General features: G+C 42.5%; 1 protein-coding gene across 1 annotated transcript in view; it reads left to right on the top strand.

Annotated features, from left to right (window-relative positions):
• The first annotated feature begins 1,934 nt into the window (after positions 1-1,934).
• Positions 1,935-17,708, top strand: part of FERMT1 (FERM domain containing kindlin 1) — a 46,401-nt gene continuing 30,627 nt past the window's right edge. Inside the window, exons 1-3 of the mRNA XM_003411558.4 lie at positions 1,935-2,406; positions 12,610-12,843; positions 16,434-16,580. Of these exons, the coding sequence (XP_003411606.2) occupies positions 2,130-2,406; positions 12,610-12,843; positions 16,434-16,580 (658 nt within the window). The 5' untranslated portion in view covers positions 1,935-2,129. The remainder of the gene's footprint in view (positions 2,407-12,609; positions 12,844-16,433; positions 16,581-17,708) is intronic.

The following is a 17,708-nucleotide window of genomic DNA, read 5'->3' on the forward strand; positions in this document are numbered from 1 at the left end:
AATTAAATGAATGGGGTGAAGGGTCCCTTAGAGCTGGGCTTCTGCACGTCTCCAAGTTGTCCGTAGTACAAAGGGGTGGAATGCTCCCCATGCCTGGGGCTCCAGGCGTTGGCTTCTAATCATGAAATTTCTCTGATATCTAGTGTTTTATTCTTAAAATTAAATTTTTTAAGAGAGATTGTTGAATTCCTTTTTTTAAAAAAACCCGGCCTCTAAGCCATTGCATGTGCTGTTCCTTTTTTTTTTTTTTAATTGTGCTTTAGATGAAGGTTTACAGAGCAAAGTAGTTTCTCATTAAACAATTAATACACATTGTTTTGTGACACTGGTTGCCAATCCCATGACATGTCAACACTCTCCCTCCTCGACCTTGAGTTCCCTGTTACCAACTTTCCTGTCCCCTCCTGCCTTCTAGTCCTTGCCCCAGGGCTAGTGTACCCAGTTAGTCTTGTTTTGTTTTATGGGCCTGTCCAATCTTTGGCTGGAAGGTGAACCTCAGGAGTGACTTCAGTACTGAGTTAAAAGGGTATCCTGGGGCCATTGTCTCAGGGTTTCTCCAGTCTCCGTTGGACCAGTAAGTCTCGTCTTTTTTTGTGAGTTAGAATTTTGTTCTACATTTTTCTCCAGCTCTGTCCAGGACCCTCTATTGTGATCCCTGTCAGAGCAGTCAGTGGTGGTAGCCAGGCACCCCAGAGCTACTTTTTCACTTGGCTATTGCGACTCCAAGTGTGAGCCACAGACCAGCAGCGCCTGAAGCTTGTTAAAAATGCAGTCTCAGCCCCAACCCCTGGCTTACTCAAAGTCTGCATTTTAACAAAAGTCTCTTTCCTGTGCTCAATCCAGTTGAAAAGCCCTGTTTTAGGAATTTGAGCACACTGATGTGTATGAGAAATAAAACCAGTTGCTGGCTAGTCAGTTCTGACTCATAGCAACCCCAGGTGTTAAGATTAGAACTGTGCTCTGTAGCGTTTTCATTGGCTGATTTTTTGGATATAGATTGCCAGGCCTTTCTTCTGAGGTGCCTCTGGGTGGACGTTAACTTCCGGGTTAGCACCTAAGCATGGTAACTGTTTGTGCCACCCAGGGACTCCAAAATAGGCTTTATGAAAACATGGGTTTTTCATAATGTGTCTTTACATAATCAAGTGAGAAAGTATTGTAATCATTTAAATGACTGATCTATATTTTAAATTTTATAACAGCCAGGAAAGGCAGTGTCATCTACCTTCTGTTTAAAAATAAGCAAGGGCTAACATGTCAAGTTTTGTTAAGTTCTGCCAACTTTGAATTCTGGTGTTTCTATTACCCCCTGAAATATTTCGGTTTTGATACTGCATAGCTCCTTTCATTCTAGCTCCTTCTATGAGGAGAAAATTACAGGTTTGAAGTTTTCACCCCCATGAGTACTTTGAAGAGTGGGTTTTTTATGCCCATCACTCCTGTTTTTAAGTCTCTTCTCAAAGTTGTATCAAAAAATCTAATTGATGCATGTATTTATCGACCCTTATATGATATAAAACAGTACCTGAATTAAGTTAAATACATGGCAATAATTACTAATGACCTGTGCCTTTATATACATGTAAGGAAAAACTAAATATGATGACTGAAACAGAAATTATTTTACCCTTTTTTACTTTTTTAAGTTTTTATGCCAGAAGATGCTGCCATCAATATTTATAGCAGGAATATAATAATGCATATTACTGGAGATCGAGATACAGATAGAGATTTTCTTTATATCCTTTTTTTAAAGTGAACTTTATTGAGATATAACTTATAAAATGCATAGAACTGTACATTTAAACTGTGCATTTTATTGTATATACGTTATACCTCAATAAAGTTGATTTTTTAATAAAAGATATCTTTGAGAATTGCCACAGTTCATTGCATATTGCTGAAATAGTTCAGAGAAGGTCAAGAAAAGTAATAGAGAAAATGAAGATTGATGCATTGGGTGGATACAGAAAAGAAATGGCTATGTAACTGGTCCTCGAAAGAGAAAGTACATAAATTTTAGATGATTGGAGATCAATTGTATAAGACTTTTTGACTTTAAAGTTAAGATGCTGGATTTAATGTATGGGCCATTGGGAACCTATGGGGTTTTTTAAGAGGAGGCTAAAATGAAGAACATGAAAAAAAAAAAGAAAACCTTTGGTATGCAGAGTCTATTGGCAAGTTCCATTTTCCTTCCTCACATTCCGGTCAATGTCTGTTTCTTTATTCGGCAGGCATCTGCATTTGCCACAATGCTGTCGTCCAGTGACTTTGCGTCTGCTTCCTGGGAGCTCGTGGTCCGAGTTGACCGTCCAAATGAAGAGGAACAGAGAGACGTCACACTGAGAGTGTCTGGAGACCTGCATATTGGTGGAGTGATGCTCAAGTTAGTAGAACAAATGAGTAAGTTACTCTCTCTTTATGGTTTCTCTATATTTGACAACTTCTCTGCTGCATCACCACTAATTCACCATTATGGATTGAACTGCGTCCCCCAAAACTGTGTGTCAACTTGGCTAGGCAGTGATTCCCAGTATTGTGTGGTTGTCCGCCATTTTGTGATCTGATGTGATTTTACTCTGTGTTGTAAATCTTAATCTCTATGATGCTAATAAGGTGGGATTAGAAGCAGTTATGTTAATAAGACAGGACTTGATCTACAGGATTAGGTTGTATCTTGAGTCAGTCTCTTTTTGAGATAAAAGAGAGAATCTAGAAGAGAGGAGAGGGACCTCATTACCACCAAGCAAGAAGAACCTAGAGCAGAGCGTATCCTTTGGATTCAGGGTCCCAGCACAGAGAAGCTCCTAGACCCAGGGGAATATTGATAACGAGGGCCTTCCCCCAGAGCCAACAGAGAGAGAAAGCCTTCCCCTGGAGCTGGCACCCTGAATTCAGACTTTAAGCCTCCTAAAGTGTGAGAGAATAAACATCTGTTTGTTAAGCCATCTACTTGTGGTATTTTGTTACAGCAGCACTAGATAAATAAGACACTCACAGATCTAAGTTGTTCTAAATATCTCCAGAAATGGAAAAACTCATCTTCTAAGAGCAGCCTATATCATCTTCTGATAAATATAATATTTAGATTGTCCTCAAACCTTGCTTGTATCCAAGAGTCAATCTCTCCAATTTCATCTACCAGCGAAAAAAAAAAAATTTTTTTTTAATCCTATAGCCCTAGTGGCACAGTGGTTAAGACCTTGGCTGCTAACCAAACGGTCAGCAGTTCAAATCCACCATCCGCTCCTTGGAAACCCTATGGGGCCGTTCTAGTCTGTTCTATAGGATCGCTATGAGTAAGAATCGATTTGACGGCAACATATTTTATAATCATTTATGGAATCCCTGAGTGGCACCAAAGGGTCAGGTCCTCTGCTGCTAACTGAAAGGTTGGAGGCTCAAATCCACCCAGAGGCACCTGAGAAGAAAGGCCTGGTGATCTACTTCCAAAAAATCAGCCATTGAAAAACCTATGGAGCACAGCTCTATTCAGACTCACATGGATTGCCATGAGACAGACCCAACTCGACAGCAACGGGTTTTTAATCATTTATAAGCAACCAAGTTTTACAACCTTATTTGTCTCATTATCCATCTGTAATGGCCAGAGAGCAAGCTCCCCTAGGGAGAAGAAGAGAAGTACAGGAGCCTGCAAGAGCTTAAATTGATTAACTACCCTTGCAAAACCTTGAGTGAATGGTGGTAAATTAAAGCTCGCCAGTAGGTATGATGCCATATTTCCACAAGGACTGGTGACATCTAGGATGACAGTCAGTGGCATCACGTTAGACTACTGTGTGGATTCTCTGTTAATACTTCCAATTACTCAGTGATAAAGTCTACTTAGTGTTAGTACGTCTTTTAACACTTTACTATTTATTACTCTTCTGTTTAGAGAGAGGAGTCTTCAGGGTCAGATTCTTCTCCTCAGGGGTCAACATTATCAAGCTAGAATTTAATAATTTTTTAAATTTATTTTTACCTTCTATTTATGGCTGTTGGTGTTTCATTTACACTTGAGACAGAGATTTTGTTTGTCTGTTTTAAGTACGACTTTATCATTTCTACCACTTTATTTAAGTACACTTTATTTAAGTGTACTTAAATAAAGCGGTAAAAATGATTAAGCACTAACAGAAAGGTTAGCGGTTCAAGTCCACCCAGAGGAGCCTCAGAAGAAAACCCTGGTGATCTGCTTCTGAAAGGTCCCAGCCATGGAAATCCCTATGGATCTCACTTCCACTCTGCAGTACATGGAGTCACCATGCATCAGAATCCAGCAGCTGGTTTAATTTGAGTAAAACCTACGTACAGAATTTCCAGAAAGCCCTCTAACCACCACCCAGATCCAGAAATTGAGCATGACCAGTGCCCCCTCCCTCAACTCCCACACCTGACACTGCCCAGTCACCCACTAAGGATAGCCACTATCCTGACTTCTGACACCACAGAAATAATGTTGCTTGTTTTTGAACTTTATGTGAGTACAATTACACAGGATGAACTCTCACGCGCCTGCTTCCTTTCACTAAGTGTTATGTTTGTGGGATTTATTCGTATTGTTGTATATAGTTTTGGCTTCTTTCTTTTCATGGCTGTGTAACATTCCATTGTATGACTGTGCCACAATTCATTTATCCATTTACCGACTGACAGGCACTTGGTGTGCTTCCATTTTGGAGGCTCTGACAGATCGGGCTCCTGTCATACATGTCTTTTGGTGAACATACATACATATTCCTGTCTCACAGACACCTGGGGGCAGAATTGCTGGATCATAGGGTTTTCCAAAGTGGTTGTATCAGTTTATCCTTCTACTGACAGCATATGAGAAAAAGTTTTTCTAATTAAAAAAAAAAAAGAAGACATTTAAAGAAAAATAGCAAATAAATAAAAATACCAGTAGCTCTTAATTTAGCAAAATAAAGTCTTGAAGATTCTACTTGAATAAGATTAAGACTAGGTTTTGTAGAAAGCGCTCAGTGGTAGCCATTAACTGTGTGACCTTGTACTGGTTGTTTCACGTCAGTGGGCCTCGTTTTACTGTTAACAAAAAGGGTTGAACTAAAAGCTGCTAAACTGCCCTTTGAGCTCTGTGATTCTCTGTTTTTATGTGGCTGTTTCCAGGAGGACACAGCAGAAATCCTAGTATGCAAAATGACTGTGACCTTTTCCTTAACTCCATCACTTCTCCAGTGCGTGATTCCCTCTGATTCCTCTGGGTGCCAAGCATCCGTTCTGAATGCCATTCTCCGCTGTGTGTATCATACTGGGCCCCTTTTTATGTCCCTGGGGGCAGCATCAGGCTCTGAAACCTTCCTCTTCTGACCTGTTCAGTGGAGGCATACAGCATTCAGTGATGTAGCCCAAATTGTTGTTGTTAGGTTCCGTCGAGTCGCCTCCAACTCATAGCAACCCTATGCACAACAGAACAAAACAGTGCCTGGTCCTGCACCATCCTTACAGTCATTGTTATGCTTGAGCTCATTGTTGCAGCCACCGCATCAATCCACCTCATTGAGGGTCTTCCTCTTTTCCACTGACCCTGTACTTTGCCAAGCATGACATCCCTCTCCAGGGACTGACCCCTCTTGACAACATGTCCAAAGTATGTAAGACGCAGTCTCGCCATCCTTGCCTCTAAGGAGCATTCTGGCTGCACTTCTTCCAAGACAGATTTGTTTGTTCTTTTGGCAGTCCATGGTATATTCAATATTCTTCACCAGCACCACAATTCAAAGGCATCAGTTCTTCCCCAGTCTTCTTTTTCATTGTCCAGCTTTCACATGCATATGATGCGATTGAAAATACCACAACTTGGGTCAGGCGCACTTTAGTCTTCAAGGTGACATCTTCGCTTTTCAACACCTTAAAGAGGTCCTTTGCAGCAGATTTACCTAATGCAGTGTGTCTTTTGATTTTTTGACTGCTGCTTCCATGGCTGTTGATTGTGAATCCAGGTAAAATGAAATCCTTGACAACTTCAATCTTTTCTCCATTTATCATGATATTGCTCATTGGTCCAGTTGTGAGGATTTTTGTTTTCTTCATGTTGAGGTACAATCCACACTGAAAGCTGTGGTCTTTGATCTTCATTAGTAAGTGCTTCAAGTCCTCTTCACTTTCAGCAAGCAAGGTTGTGTCATCTGCATAACGCAGGTTGTTAATGAGTCTTCCTCCAATCCTGATGCCCCTTTCTTCTTCATATACTCCAGCTTCTCGGATTATTTGCTCAGCATACAGATTGAATAGGTATGGTGAACGGATACAACACTGAGACATACCTTTCCCTACTTTAAACCAATCAGTATCCCCTTGTTCTGTCCGAACAACCACCTCTTGATCTATGTAAAGGTTCCTTATGAGCACAATTAAGTGTTCTGGAATTCCCATTCTTCGCAATATTATCCATAATTTGTTATGATCCACACAGTTGAATGCCTTTGCATAGTCAATAAAACACAGGTAAACATCCTTCTGGTACTCTCTGCTTTCAGCCAGGATCCATCTGACATCAGCAATGATATCCCTGGTTCCACGCCCTCTTCTGAAACCGGCCTGAATTTCTGGCAGTTCCCTGTCGATATCCTGCTGTAGCCGTTTTTGAATGATCTTTTGAATAATTTTGCTTGCGTGTGACATTAATGACATTGTTCTAATTTCCACATTCGGTTGGATCACCTTTCTTGGGAATAGGCATAAATATGGATCTCTTCCAGTCAGTTGGCTGGGAAGCTGTCTTCCATATTTCTTGGCATAGACGAGTGAGCACCTCCAGCGCTGCATCTGTTTGTTGAAACATCTCAGTTGATACTCCATCAATTCCTGGAGCCTTGTTTTTCGCCAATGCCTTCAGAGCAGCTTGGACTTCCTCCTTCAGTACCATCGGTTCCTGATGATGTTGCCCAGATTAGTCATGTGGTAATCAAGCTGCATCACCCTGATTCATGGCAACTGATGGTTTTGCAGAAATTTGAATGGTTGCTATTCTTCCAGGATGACTTGAACTCAGTGCTGGCCTTAGCTGCTTAGGTAGCACCCCAAACCACCCATCCTAACTAAGACAGATTACTTTTTTTTTTAATTTTTTTATTATACTTTAGATGAAGGTTTACAGAACTAGCTTCTCATTAAACAGTTTGTACATATATTGTTTTATGAAATTGGTTAACAACCCCACGGCATGTCAGCACTCTCCCTTCTCAGCCCTGGTTTCCCTGTGAACAGCTTTCCTGTTCCCTCCTGCCTTCTCGGCCTTGCCCCTGGGCGGGTGTGCCCCTTTAGTCTCATTTTGTTTTATGGCCCTGTCTAATCTTTGGCTGAAGGGTGAACCGCAGGAGTGACTTCATTACTGAGCTGAAAGGATGTCTGGGGGCCAAACTTTCAGGGTCTCTCCAGACTCTGTCAGGCCGGAAAGTCTCATTTTTCTTTTTGAGTTGGAATTTTGTTCTACATTTTTCTCCAACTCTGTCCAGGACCCTTTGTTGTGATCCCAAGACAGATTACTTTTCATAAGAAGGATTCTACCCAGGAAGAAAATGTGTGTGCAGGCATTTGGACAATTCCAGCTATATTATTTCTAGAGCTACCTAGTTGGTCATAAAAGAAACAGTAAGCCTCCAGGTAGGAGGTGAAGTAAGCTACCTTATGTACCAACTGTCAAGTCATTTCTCCAGTGATTGTCCAGGAATAAAGCAGAAAGAAGTAGGGACCGGGCATGCCCACATAGCTTGACAAGACCCCATTGGCTCAAGACCATTGGCTTTATTTGTTTACAGTGAATCCTGTGTAAATAGACAGATTTTGTTAACACATTTTTGCCTCTGGAGAAATTTTCTGTCAGCCACAAGACAAGTTCTTTAAAATAGTTCCAGGGCAGTTTATTGTGTCTACTGCTTTTTAAAGGATCCCAAAGCCAAACCAAATCAAACCCATGGCTGTCAAGTCAATTCCAACTCATGGAGACCCCAGTTGGAGTAGAACTGCTCCATAGAGTTTTCTTGGCTATAATCTTTATGGAAGATTACTGGGCAAATCTTTCTTGGTGCTGCTGAGTGCATTTAAACCACCCACCTTCAGGTTAGCAGTGTAGCACAAACCATGTGTGCCATTCTACAGGGGGTCATACTGATTTCCAAGAGGCAAAGTTATTGAAGAGAGTAGGCTAGAGCTGTTGACTTGCGAACCACAAGATTGGCAAGTGGTCTGATGAATATTCTACAGCACCTGTGGGAAAGCTGGCCTTTTGCATGTGGCTGATTTAGGTAAGCAGTTTACTGTCCTCCCAAGTCCCAATCTTTATTCTCTACTCAACAGGAAGACAATTTCTAACAGTAAATCCACTAAGCGGATAATCATTGGTAGCAAGCTGCTCTTCCTCAGCAGATGTACGTGTTATTTTCTCCTCCCTCCTCCCCTTTGGTTCCTGCCCGGGCCTGCCACCTGCCAGGGGCATCCACGGACATATTCTGGAGACCTGCTGGGGCAGTCAGGAGTCAAGCGGTCACCACAATGATCTGTCACGGTGGGCGCCTTCTGGGGTAACAGTAATGTTCTGCTTCTTGATCTGGGTGGCGATTTCATAGTTGTCTGCTTTCTGATTATTTGTTAAACTGTACAAATAGGTTTTATGTACTTTTCCTTATGACTATAATATTTCACACAAGAAAAATTTTTAGCTAAAAAAAAAATCTGTCATGTGTTTAAAATGATCAAACTATGCATTAACCCATTACCGTTGAGTCAATTCTGACTTGTAGCAATCCTATAGGACAGAGTAGAACTGCCCCACAGGGTTTCCAAAGAGCAGCTGGTGGATTCGAACTGCCAACCTTTTGGCTAGCAGCTGAGCTCTGAACCACTGTGTCCCCAGGGCTCCAGAACTATGCATTAGTCACCAACAAATTGGTGTGTTCATGATGACTAGAAGATAGCCTGGCTTTTTGAGTTAAAATTACTAGCTGGGTTTCCTCAGGCAAATTACTTAACTTCCCTGAGTCTCAGGCCCTCCCTTATGGAATGAGGATAAAATCTGTCTTTCAGAAGGTGTGGAAAATCCTGTAAGCAGTCAAGAACAGAAAACAGACAGGAAAGAGAGGCCCCTCTCCCTCTACCAGCCTTGTAATCACATTCTATCATACCAGCCCCATCAGCAAAGCCTAACAGGGAGCAGCTGACAGAGCAGGAATGCAGTTTGCAGGGTCCCGGCCCAGGACCACAGGTGGGTTTGAAGCTAAAAAATTATAAGACCAGTTGCCATCAAGCTGGACTGACTCCTGGTGACTCCATGTGTGTCAGAGTAGAACTGTGCTCCATAGGGTTTTCAATGGCTGATTCTTCTTCTGGAGTAGATTTCCAGGCCTTTCTCTCAAAGCACCTGTGGGTGGACTCAAACCTCCAGCCTTCTGATTAGCAGCCGAGCATGTTGACTGTTTGCACCACCCAAGGACCCCTAAGAGATTGTAGCCTCATCTAATTGATGGTGGGAGGGAATGGTAGAGATATACAACTCATTATCGTGTTTTCATATGAGTGACAGGAATGGAAATGTCACCACCAGTAGAATGGAAAAGTACAGATGAACTTGGTTTTTCTCCAATCTACTGGCCATCACAGTTATGAAGGACTCAGGTAAACCCAACCTGTCAGACAGCAGATCCCTATGCCGAGTGAAGAGAGCCACATCCTGTCCCTCAGAGGTTCTCGACACTGTGGCTGTAGAAGGCCATTTAATATGAGCAGATTGGTGAGGAGCTGGGTGGTTGGGGTCTGCCAGGCACTGGGCAGAGACTCATTCTCTGTGTCCTAAGTCCGTCCTACCCGAGTTTCTCTGAGCCTGGACAGGGGTCCTGCCAATGCAGACCTTAATAAAATACCTCCTAACTTCTTTTTCTTACAAGAAGCTTACACATAGAAAACCCAAAGGTTTCTAACAGATTTCACCAAAGGTGGATTGTGGCTGTGCCTCCTCTCTTTCTGCCTTCGTTCGCCCCTCCTTCTCCATCCCTTTCCAGTGGTGTCCATTCATCATGTATTGATTGAATGACCACTAGATAGAGAACACTCTGTCACCACCGTGGACTAGAGTCTATGACAGGTCCGTGGAATTAAACCAAAAGTCTAATTGGAGAGACAAGAATGGTGTGGCCTGAAGAAGGCAGAGATAATTAATAAGCAAACAGCACTTGGTATTGACTATATTTCTCCCGCTCAGTCAGAAAAAATGCAGACATTGAGATAGTCCAAGTTTTCTTGGAGATGTATTTGAATTAAATGTAGGTGGGAGTGGGTGAGGCAGGGACATACGATGCTGAACAGGTTTCAGCAGAGCTTTCAGACTAAGACAGACTAGAAGGAAAATCCTGGGTATCTATTTTTGAAAATCAGCCAGTGAAAACCCTACAGATCATAGCAGTCCGACCCTGGTCGCCACGAGTCAGAGTTGACTCAATGACAGCTAACAACAACAATGATCAACATGAGTGAAAACACCAAGGGAGAAACAAGCATATTGTCCTTGGACACATCCATGTGGCTGGGGCAGGGCTGGCACTCTGGGTAGTGGAGGGCAGGGCTGGGGCATGTGGGGTTGAATCGTATTACAGATGCCCTTGGAAACCACTTGTTGCAAAAGGCACTAGGGAGCCACAGAGTGTTCTTAGTTAGAGAAATGTCCCAGAAGTGGTGTCTAAGAGAGACTGAGAGAAAACTAGTTTAAAAATCTTTCTTGTAGTCAAGGTGTAAACTGATGTAAGCCTGTTTGTGAAATTGAGTGTGGGAGCAAATGAAGACACCCTGATATGAACATGCTGTATAATGAAAGCTCGTGGCATCTGGGAATAAAGAGGAAATGAGCCCAAAGTTGACACCAACTTTAAACATGGAAGGGAGATTGAAAAGCGGCTCCAGCATCGATGAAGGGAAAAGATTGAACTTTGATGCCAGCATCGAAGGAGGGGAAGGATTCGACCCTGATGCTGATGTTGAGAGAGAGCAGATTCAATTCTGATTTCAATGTAGGCGCTTTGGAAACTGAGAATATGGTGGTACTGATAAGAGTTGCATTTTTACTGTGAAGAATAATATTTCAGCTTTAGAATTCTTCTCTGTGGATTTTCCTGGGGCTCTTGATATTCACCTGTGGTCCAGTGGTGTGAGGATGCATTTCTATGGGAGAAATAAACCTGATTAAACAAAGCCAAATCCTTATATCCTTTCCAGAAAGGGCCATGGCACTAAAGGATTTTTAGGACGAGAACTTTAGGGTTTTATTATGAACAAAACTTTTTATGTTTCTGTTCCTTCCATTAGATATGAACAATGATAAGGTTCAGTCACTATTTCCTACCTGCCTTACATTAATTAGAGACTTTGGAGGGAAGCCAAGAACTGTTGAACCTTGGGTTATAAAAAGGGCACCTGAGTGGTGCAAATGATTAACACACTCGGCTACTAGCCAAAAGGTTGGAAGTTCGAGTCCACCCAGAGGCACCTCAGAAGAAAGACCTGGTGATCTATTTTTGAAAAATCAGTTATTGAAAACCCTACAGAGCACATTTCCACCCCGACACACAAGGGTCACCATAAGTTGGAGCTGGCTCGATGGCAATGAGTTTGGGTTGTAAAATGAGGCAGGGAGATGGAGATCAGTTATTTCAGCTTTTGCATACTGTAAAAATGGGATGGTGGCGGCGGGGTCTGACCTCCTCTAACTTCCCGGGGGGGAGGAGAATCAAGATGAACAGCCCAAGGCAGATTCCTACGAGGCCAAGGTGAGACATGCCTCCTCTCTCCACCGTCTTTACCAATTCTGACACCATCGCACTCTCTACTTCTCTGCTGGGTTTGATAATTCGTGCAATGACCACACAGAACTCAAAGACAATACTTATGATTGTGGAATTTATTAGGGAAGTAAGAGGTTACAATTCAGGAACACCCAGGATACAGTTCTTCCAGCAGGACAGCCTCTTTTCAGCTGTGCCCACAGGTACGCCTCTCTGGCCCTCAGCCTCTGCCCTGGTTGGGCAAATACTATAAAGCTCTTTTAGCTCTACCGATAAGTGTCCAAAGGCAGCCCACTCTGCCAGTAAGCCTCGCCTGAAGGCGCTCAGCCCTAGCTCCGTGGGTCAGCAAACCTAGCTCCGCCAAGTGCCCAGGGGTACCCTACTCCATCAGTAAGCCTCCTGCTCAAAGGCACTTAGCTTTCTCACTCAATGGGCCAGGAAGCCCACTGTGCTGTCTCCTGCTGCCATTTGTCTGCCACTGCTTCTCGCCATCTTCAGAGTCACACCTGTCTCTCTTTCTCTGTTTTCTGGTTTCTCTGTCTCCAGGGTTCAAAGGATGCAATCCACTCCTGGCTGTTCTTCCTTAGTGATAGTGAGATCCTCTCCCTGCTCTTTCAAGCCTAGCAGGATGGCAAAATTGACCGATCCCGTTGGTGGGCCACAATCACCTGGATGGGAGTTACAAGACCATGGCGAGAAAGGCCGTACGAAAGTGATCCACCACACTGAACATACAACGAAACTGACTTTGGTGTGCAAGGATTCTTGATGCGTGGCTATCTCTCCTTCTATGTAATTGTGTTTTCCATTTTTGCAGACATATCCCAAGACTGGTCAGACTTTGCTCTTTGGTGGGAACAAAAGCATTGCTGGCTTCTGAAAACCCACTGGACCCTGGACAAATGTGGAGTCCAGGCAGATGCAAAGCTTCTCTTCACCCCTCAGCATAAAACGCTTCGCCTGCGACTGCCAAATGTGAAGACGGTGAGACTGCGAGTCAGCTTCTCAGCTGTGGTTTTTAAAGCTGTCAGTGATATCTGCAGAACGTTGAGTGAGTACACTGGATGTCTCCTGTGCCCTTTAGACTCTCAGCAAAGGAGTCCAGGAAAAGTGTGTGTGCTTCTGCCCCCCTCAAGCAGTTGGCTTTGGAGACCGCTCCCCTTACTATTAGGAAGCACACTTTTTAAGCCCAGTTCTTGATTTTTAGTCATTTAAGTGGATTTAAACCAAATGAAATATGATTGGGATCAATCAGATTCATTTCCACAAAGCCCAAAACTATTTCAAAAGAGATTTGTAAATTAAATAGAAAAATCTATTAAGATTACTGCTCCCTCCCAAAAAATATAATCATTTCTCCAAGCCATACCAAGATCATTAGTACACTTAAGGCAAACACGAATGAGTTCCATTAAATCTTTCATCACTGTAGAGGACGTGTGTCTTGATTACAACTTTATTACGTGTGAGATAATGGTGTTGCAGTGTGTTAACTGCTCATTCACACTTGGCTCCAGTAAATAGCTCTGTCCACCAAAATCATTTGTGGAGTTTATTTTAAGCAGAAGAGCACATTTAAATTATGGATTGAAATCTCATTATTATGGATTGATATCCCAAAGTTTAACAGTCATTAGGGACAACATGACCCAAACCATTTCTTCTCTGTAGGGACTTTCATGCAGAAAACCTTGAACTGCGAAGGTGCTCTTATTTTATTTTTGGTTCTGAGTCCACAATTCGGCATTCGAACACAGAATAGATCATATATGAGTAGTGATCTGTCTTGCCTGTTAAGTTACAGACTTCTTCATTCATTCAATGCATATTTATTGAGCACCTACTTTGTGCCAGCCATTGTGATGAATCCAGATTATATCCAGTGCCGTCGAGTCAATGAAGCTAGGGATATATTATCAGTGAAAAAAGCCAAATATCTCTGCCCTGTGAATGGTCTGACTGAGACTAGAATGACCTTGGAGGTCATGGCCCCCAGACCTTCTGTTAGCCCAAGACAAGAACCATTCCCAAAGCCAGCTCTTCAGACAGGGATTGGACTGGACTATGGGATAGACAATGATACTGGTGAAGAATGAGCTTCTTGGATCAAGTAGACACGAGACTATGTTGGCATCTCCTGTCTGAAGGGGAGATGAGAGGGTAGAGAGGGTCAGAAGCTAGCTGAATGGGCTCGTAAAGAAGTAGAGGAGGGAAGGAGTGTGGTGTCTCATTAGGGGGAGAGCAATTAGTAGTATATAGCAAGGTGTTTATAAATTTTTGTATGAGAGTCCAACTTGATTTGTAAACTTTCACGTAAAGCACAATAAAAATTTTTTAAAAATCTCTGCCCTGTTAGAATGTAGTGCCATGGATCACCATTCTGGTTTAATGCTTATTCAGTAATAGAACTGTTTTCTTAAAGAAAAAAGAAGAGAATGTATGATGTTAAAAGGGGATACGTGGTAGAGGAAAAATGGAATAGAATAAGCAGGATTGGGAGTGGTGGTGTTGGGTAGCGGGGACTGATATGGCATTAAGGAGGGAGAAAACTGAAACCGTTTCCTGAGCATGTTTGTATTTATAGCACCCAGCACAATGTCTGGCACACACTAGCTGCTCCATAACTGTTTGTTGACTGAACAAGTAAAAGTACATCTTTCATTACAGAATACAACCAGCAGAGGTGTCCCTGATACTTGATGTACAAATGACAAGCCCAGGACACTTTGTCTTCATTAATACTCTAAAACAAGTAGAGGATTAAATGAAATTGCATATTCCACACACTACAGTGGAAGGGAAGCACACATCATGACTGGGGCATCAAACTTGATGTTTTGAAATAAATGGAAACAGACATTCTTCTTTTTTCCTGCATGGTTGTTCTGAAGGACTCAAGTTGGCATTTCTAATAATTGCTTTTTATATCTAATCCAAAAACCAAAAAAACCCTTTGCCATCGAGTTGTTTCCGACTCACAGTGACCCTATAGGACAGAGTATAACTGCCCCGCAGAGTTTCCAAGGAGCACCTGATGGATTCAAACTGCTGACCTTTTGGTTAGCAGCCGCAGCACGTAACCACTATTCCACCAGGGTTTCCAGTTGAAGCTAAATCAAATTTAACTGTATAATGGTTTTTACCTTGAAGAAAAGACAAGACACAAATCTTTGGGCTTGGAGATAGAGATTTGTTTGTTTTATTTTTAATGCTTCCACTGGAAATTTTGGTTCATCACCAGGTTTTGTATATAAATTATGCCTTTGGGCCGATCACAGGTACCTGTTGCAACCTGACTATCAGACGTCCTTGGTTACTGGGGAGAGAATCAGGCTGAGCTGCTTGTCTCGGTGTGTGAACTGTGAAAATGGGAAGACCTAATGGAATTAGTGCATTTACCTCCAGTATAGCTGCCCAGAGACCCTAAAACATCCGAATTCCTTGGCTTTAACCTGGGATCATAGCAGCTCAGTGTGGTGAATGGTTATCAGGAGTTCTGATTGGCAGTTGTATTTGATTGATGGGGGGAAATAGGGTTCATCTTCTTAGTTTGGGTGCCCCAGGAGCAGAACCTCAGGTAAGGATCAAGTACAAATAGTTTATTTGGGAGGTGAGGCCAGGAAATACTAGTTGGGGGTATGAAGAAGTGACATAGGGAAGAGAAGGCCACCAATAAGAGTATGTCACCAACCAAGGTACACTGTGGGCACGTGGTGACCTCTGGGAGATGCACCTCAGAGCTGTCCCACCTGAGGGCTTAGGGAGTTGGAGAGCATCAATTTCCTGAACTTGTGGCCTGTTCCATGCATATGTGGGCAGAGTGGACTTTGGTGGCCAGAACAAGTCCTCAGGCAGAGAGATGCGTATTCTAGCTGCCATAGGAAGTCTGGCCAGAGTGCCCAAAATGATGAGAGCCCAGAAGAGATGAGCAAGGCGCTGACAGTGTCTGCCACAGGGGTGAAGTTAGCTCCTGGGCAGTGTTTAATTGTAAGTCTTTCTGAATATCTGGTCCATAAAGAAAAGATGGGGCACTGGGTTGTTTAACCAAAACCAAACCAGTTGCGGTTGATTCTGACTTGTGGCAATCCCATGCGATGGAACTGTGCCCCATAGTGTTTTCAGTTGGCTGATTTTTTGGCAGTAGATTGCCAGGCCTTTCTTCCAAGGTACCTCTGGGTAGACTCAGACCACCAACCTTTCATTTAACAGCAATCGCATTAACCGTTTATACCACCCAGGGACTCCTTGGTTGTTTAGAAAACTTAAAAAGAAAAGAAATTGGTGGTGATGGGGAAAGAAAATACCAAAATGCTGGTAGTGTTCAAGCTGAGTGATGAGCACATGGAAGAATTATACCATTGCCTTTGCTTTTGTTAGTTTCATAGTAAGTTAGAAAACAAACTATCAATTTTACTAGACTGACTCTTCCCCCTCTTTTCGATACACACCCCCCCCATCACCTACCCATTTTGGGAGTCTGTTCTCCTAGTTCTTCAAAAGGGGTGCAGTTTAGTTCCTTTACGTCTCAAGAGTCTCCTGAGAAATGGTTTCAAGTGCACACACTGACTTTGAATCTTAGAAGGAATTTTCTTTTCAGTTTTCTTCTATCTTTTTTATTGTTATTATTTTATTTCTTCTAAGATATTAGAAGACCAGAAGAACTTTCCTTGTTAAAGCCTTCTGGTGATTATTTTAAAAAGAAAAAGAAGAAAGACAAAAATAATAAGGAGCCCGTAACTGAAGATATTTTGAACCTTGAGAGTTCTCCAACAGCTTCAGGTTCACCAGGTAAGATACTTGACAAGTGTTTTGTTGTCTTAGTTTGTAGATGTATGTCTTAGTCTTCTAGTGCTGCCATGACAGAAATAACAAGTGGATGGCTTTAACAAAGAGAAATTAATTTTCTCACAGTCTAGCAGGTTACAAGTCCAAATTCAGTGTGTCGGCTCCAGGGGAAGGCTTTCTCTCTCTGTCAGCTCTGGAGGAAGGTCCTTGTCCTCAATCTTCCCCTGGTCAAGTAGCTTCTCAGGTGCAGGGACCCTGTGTCCAAAGGACGCGCTCTGCTCTTGGTGCTGCTTTTTTGGTGGTATGAGGTCCCCAACTCCCTGCTTGCTTCCCTTTCCTTTTATCTCCTGAGAGATAGAAGGTGGTGCTGGCCACACCCCAGGGAAGCTCCCTTTACCTTGGATCAGGGAGGTGACCTGAGTGAGGGTGGTGTTACAATTCCACCCTAATCCTTTTACTTTTAACATAAAATTACAATCACAAAATGGAGGACAACCACGCAATACTGGGAATCATGGCCTAACCAAGTTGATACACACATTTTTGGGGGGACATAATTCAATCCATGACAATGTAGAATTTCTTAAAACCCAAGAAGAAAATTTCTGTCAAATAAAGAAGGAAGACTAAAACTTCAGGATTGCTGTGATGAGGAAAGGATATCCAATTAAGTTTAGCAGTAACAATTTTTCAAACATTTTTTCAACAAGGTATTCTTTTTTTCCTTTCTTTTTTTTTTATTGTGCTTAAGATGAAGGTTTACGGAGCAAATTAGTTTCTCATTAAACAGTTAATACACGTATTGTTCTGCCACATTCATTGCCAACCCCATGATAAGTCAACACTCTCCCCTTCTCGACCTTAGGTTCCCCATTTCCAGCTTTCCTGTCCCCTCCTGTCTTCTTGTCCTTGCCCCTGGGCTGGTGTATCCATTTAGTCCCATTTTGTTTTATGGGCCTGTCTAATCTTTGGCTTAAGGGTAAACCTCAGGAGTGACTTCATTACTGAACTAAAAGGGTGGCCGGGAGCCATACTCTCAGGGTTTCTCCAGTCTCTGTCAGACCAGTAAGTCTGCTCTTTTTTTCAACAAGGTATTCTTGATAATTTATTATTTTACTTGATTATGTCTCT

This window comes from Loxodonta africana, chromosome 24, assembly GCF_030014295.1.
Source record: "Loxodonta africana isolate mLoxAfr1 chromosome 24, mLoxAfr1.hap2, whole genome shotgun sequence".
NCBI classification, from domain to species: Eukaryota; Metazoa; Chordata; class Mammalia; order Proboscidea; family Elephantidae; genus Loxodonta; species Loxodonta africana.